This window comes from Zerene cesonia, unplaced genomic scaffold (assembly GCF_012273895.1).
Source record: "Zerene cesonia ecotype Mississippi unplaced genomic scaffold, Zerene_cesonia_1.1 Zces_u007, whole genome shotgun sequence".
Lineage (NCBI taxonomy): Eukaryota > Metazoa > Arthropoda > Insecta > Lepidoptera > Pieridae > Zerene > Zerene cesonia.
Genome location: NW_024045137.1, coordinates 951,056 through 954,368, shown reverse-complemented (window position 1 = coordinate 954,368; position 3,313 = coordinate 951,056). Strand labels below are relative to the sequence as shown.

General features: G+C 42.2%; 1 protein-coding gene across 1 annotated transcript in view; it reads left to right on the top strand.

The window, feature by feature from the left end:
* LOC119838993 (interleukin enhancer-binding factor 2 homolog) overlaps positions 1–2,810 on the top strand; it is a 6,833-nt gene extending 4,023 nt beyond the window's left edge. The window contains exons 7-9 of the mRNA XM_038365161.1: positions 657–797; positions 1,992–2,161; positions 2,724–2,810. Of these exons, the coding sequence (XP_038221089.1) occupies positions 657–797; positions 1,992–2,161; positions 2,724–2,755 (343 nt within the window). The 3' untranslated portion in view covers positions 2,756–2,810. The remainder of the gene's footprint in view (positions 1–656; positions 798–1,991; positions 2,162–2,723) is intronic.
* Positions 2,811–3,313: the final 503 nt, after the last annotated feature.

Below are 3,313 nucleotides of genomic sequence, written 5' to 3'. Positions count from 1 at the left end.
ATAGAAACCTTTTTCTTGAAGGGTGGGGGGGTACTTAAATCACTTAAGTGTGAGTCCGACTCGTGTCACTTAGAGTTACGTTCAGATAACTTAGAGTGACTGTAATTTGTTTTCTTTTTATTGTTTTTCGTTATATGTGTATAGTGGCAAAGAAATGACATCCAAACATCTTTGGAGATTTTAAGTGTGTTATAATCGGTTTATTATACATGTTATTATACATGTTGCGGTTTCACCCACAGACGAATCCGCGGGCGGTAGCAAATATTTATACAGCTCATTTGTTGTTCTCGCAGACAAGCTATATCACAGCAAAATATAATGAGAATCTGCCTTCTCTGAGACATTTCGAAATATTTTGAATTAACAATACAATATACTTTATTTAACACATAAATGAGGAAGATTAACAAACAAAGAAGAATAAGCAAACAAGAAAGGAAAGAATTTCTTTTTGCCATTTAAAGATTAAATTGGCGGCCTTATCGCTTTTAAGCGATCTCTGCCAGGCAACCTTTGGATGGCCTATTATACTTATTAGAATTAAGATATTTGATCACAACCAATAACTGTAAACGAACAAATTTATAGTTATTAGTTGCGATCGTGTCGCTCTACGCATGCATACATACATAAATATATTCGGCGGTCGGCAGACGCGCGCTGGCGCTGCTCGCCGGCGGGCTGTTCCTGCCGGGCTGCGCCGGGCTGCCCGACCCGTGCGAGGCGGCGCACGCGCGCGCGCACACCGCGCTCGACCTGCCCGCGCAGGACCACGCCGCCGCCACCGCGCAGACGTGAGCACGCCGACGCCGCCACACGCCACACGCTGACACGCCACACGCTGACACACTGACACGCGACACGCTGACACGAAATACGTTGACATGCTGACACGCGATACGATGACATGCTGACACGCTACACGCGACATGATGACACGCGACACGCTGACACGTTGACGTGCTGATACGCAACACGCTGACACGTGACACGCTGACACACGTGACACGCTACACGCGACACGCTGACACGCGCAATCACACATCTCAACCGCCATGCCATGCCACACGTAAACTACACAAGCCCAATTGAACCAGCTCCATGTCACGTCACTCGCACGATCCCATGTCCCACGTGTCAACTAGCACACTTCACACGTGATATCAGAACACGCTATGACATGCTATCGCCCTTAGTTATGATCTTTAATCATATATAAAAATCGTTAAGAACTGGTGTATTCCTCGACTACTGGAAAGAAGCAAAAATAGTTCCAATCTATAAAGATAACTTCAAATCAAACATTACAAAAACTATAGACCGATTTCAATCTTCAAATCAATTATCACATGGTGTCAACACGGCTTTGTATGCAATAGGTCTACCTCTGGTAAATTGATTTCATTTGAGAAATTTTGAAAGAATAGAAAAAATTTGATCACGAGGCAGGATTCGAACCTGCGTTTCTTGCCTAATCGTAGCAACGCCTAGCCTCACGGCCACCCGTGATCCCGGGTCAAATTTTTTCTATTCTTTCAAAATTTTTCATTTATAAAGCATTTCAATGCTATAAAACTAAAAATTAAATTTGATTTCATTTGTTGAGAATATTCTAGGTTATGTTGACAATCGCATTCAAGTTGATGTCATTTATACTGACTTTAGCAAAGCTTTCGATAAAGTCAATCACGAAATGCTCTTACGGAAGCTTAATGAGAACGTTATCAGGATCTTTGTTTGTTAAAATAAAAAAATAAATATATAATAATAACACTTCACGCATGCTACCAACACACTTCACACGATCTACCAGTGAATTTACAAATTTCACGTCCCACGTGTCGTGTCACGTGGTTACCTCTACGTCACGTAACGTGTCACGTGGTTACCTCTACGTCACGTAACGTGTCACGTGGTTACCTCTACGTCACGTAACGTGTCACGTGGTTACCTTTACGTCACGTAACGCGTCACGCGTCCCCCCGCAGGCTGCTGCGCGTGGTGGCCCGCGGCGGGCACCGCTACGTGCTCGGGCTGCAGGCATTCGAGGGCGGCAAGGACATCTCCACGGAGATCACCGTGTGGGACGGCGTCGTGGTGTCCCCGCTGGCCCCGGCCTACCAGGAGACGCCGGAGCCGATGGACACGGATGATAAAGGTTGGTGATGAGCGGCGAGCGGTGATGGGTGGTGATGAGTGTTTAGTGGTGGTAAAAGGAACGTTTGGAAGATGTATGGTTAAAGTGGTGTTTGGTGATTGATGGTTTAGGTGATGAGAGCGCGGTGGTGATAGACGCTTGACTGAATTCTTCGGACACTTGAGATACAAGAGGATAGTGATTGTAAAAGTGATGGTGTGGGACGGCGTGCTGGTGTCACTGCAAAAGGTATCATTATACTAGTGCTCATTATTGGCACATTGATGATGTTTTAGGTGATGATTCTTGATGATGAGGGTTGATGATATGTTTTGAGGTGAAAACACCCATTTGGCGCCCAGTAATGGTTTCATTTAAATCGGTTCTGGTACTAAAATCGGTCAGTTGTTTCGGAGGTTAACTCAGACTAATAGAAATACAAAAAATGCATTTGTATTTTTGTTTCAGTACTTTGGACAGGTTTTTAAACATACAGACACTATTTGAATTGACTCAAATGTTTATAACATTTATTATACTTCAGTTTTTCTATTTAAATGATTTTTGATATTTCCTTTTACAGATGAAGAGGTCCCAGATGGCGTAGCTGCGTAGTTTGTAAGAAAATTGTGATGTAAGATCTTAAATAAATTTTTATTTAACTTTAAAATAAATTTTAATTTATCCGCTTCAATAATTAACGAATATAATTATGTAACGGTAATGAATATATAGTAAACAGTGGTGGCTCAGTGGTGAGGACCTCAAACTTAAAATCGTTAAGTCGGTGGTTCGAGACCAGGCGAGCATGGAGGGTATAAATTGATTTTTAATTTATCTGCACATGTGAATAACATCACCACTAGTTAAAACGGTGAAGGAAAATATTGGCATGTCTAAAAATCAAAAAATTCGACGACACGTGACATCTACCAACCCGCACTTGGCCAGCGTGGTGGATTATGGCCTGAACGCTCATAGGAGGCCTGTGTCCCAGCAGTGGGAACATATATGGGCTGATGATGATGAATGATTAATGATATAAAATGTATAGTGTTGAATTGGAAAAAAATATTTATGGGTAAACTTTAGCCGATAATGAAAAAATTACGTGAAAATCTGTCATTGTTTTCAAAGGAATATAATATAAGAGTAGTATTTTCGAGTCTTGTA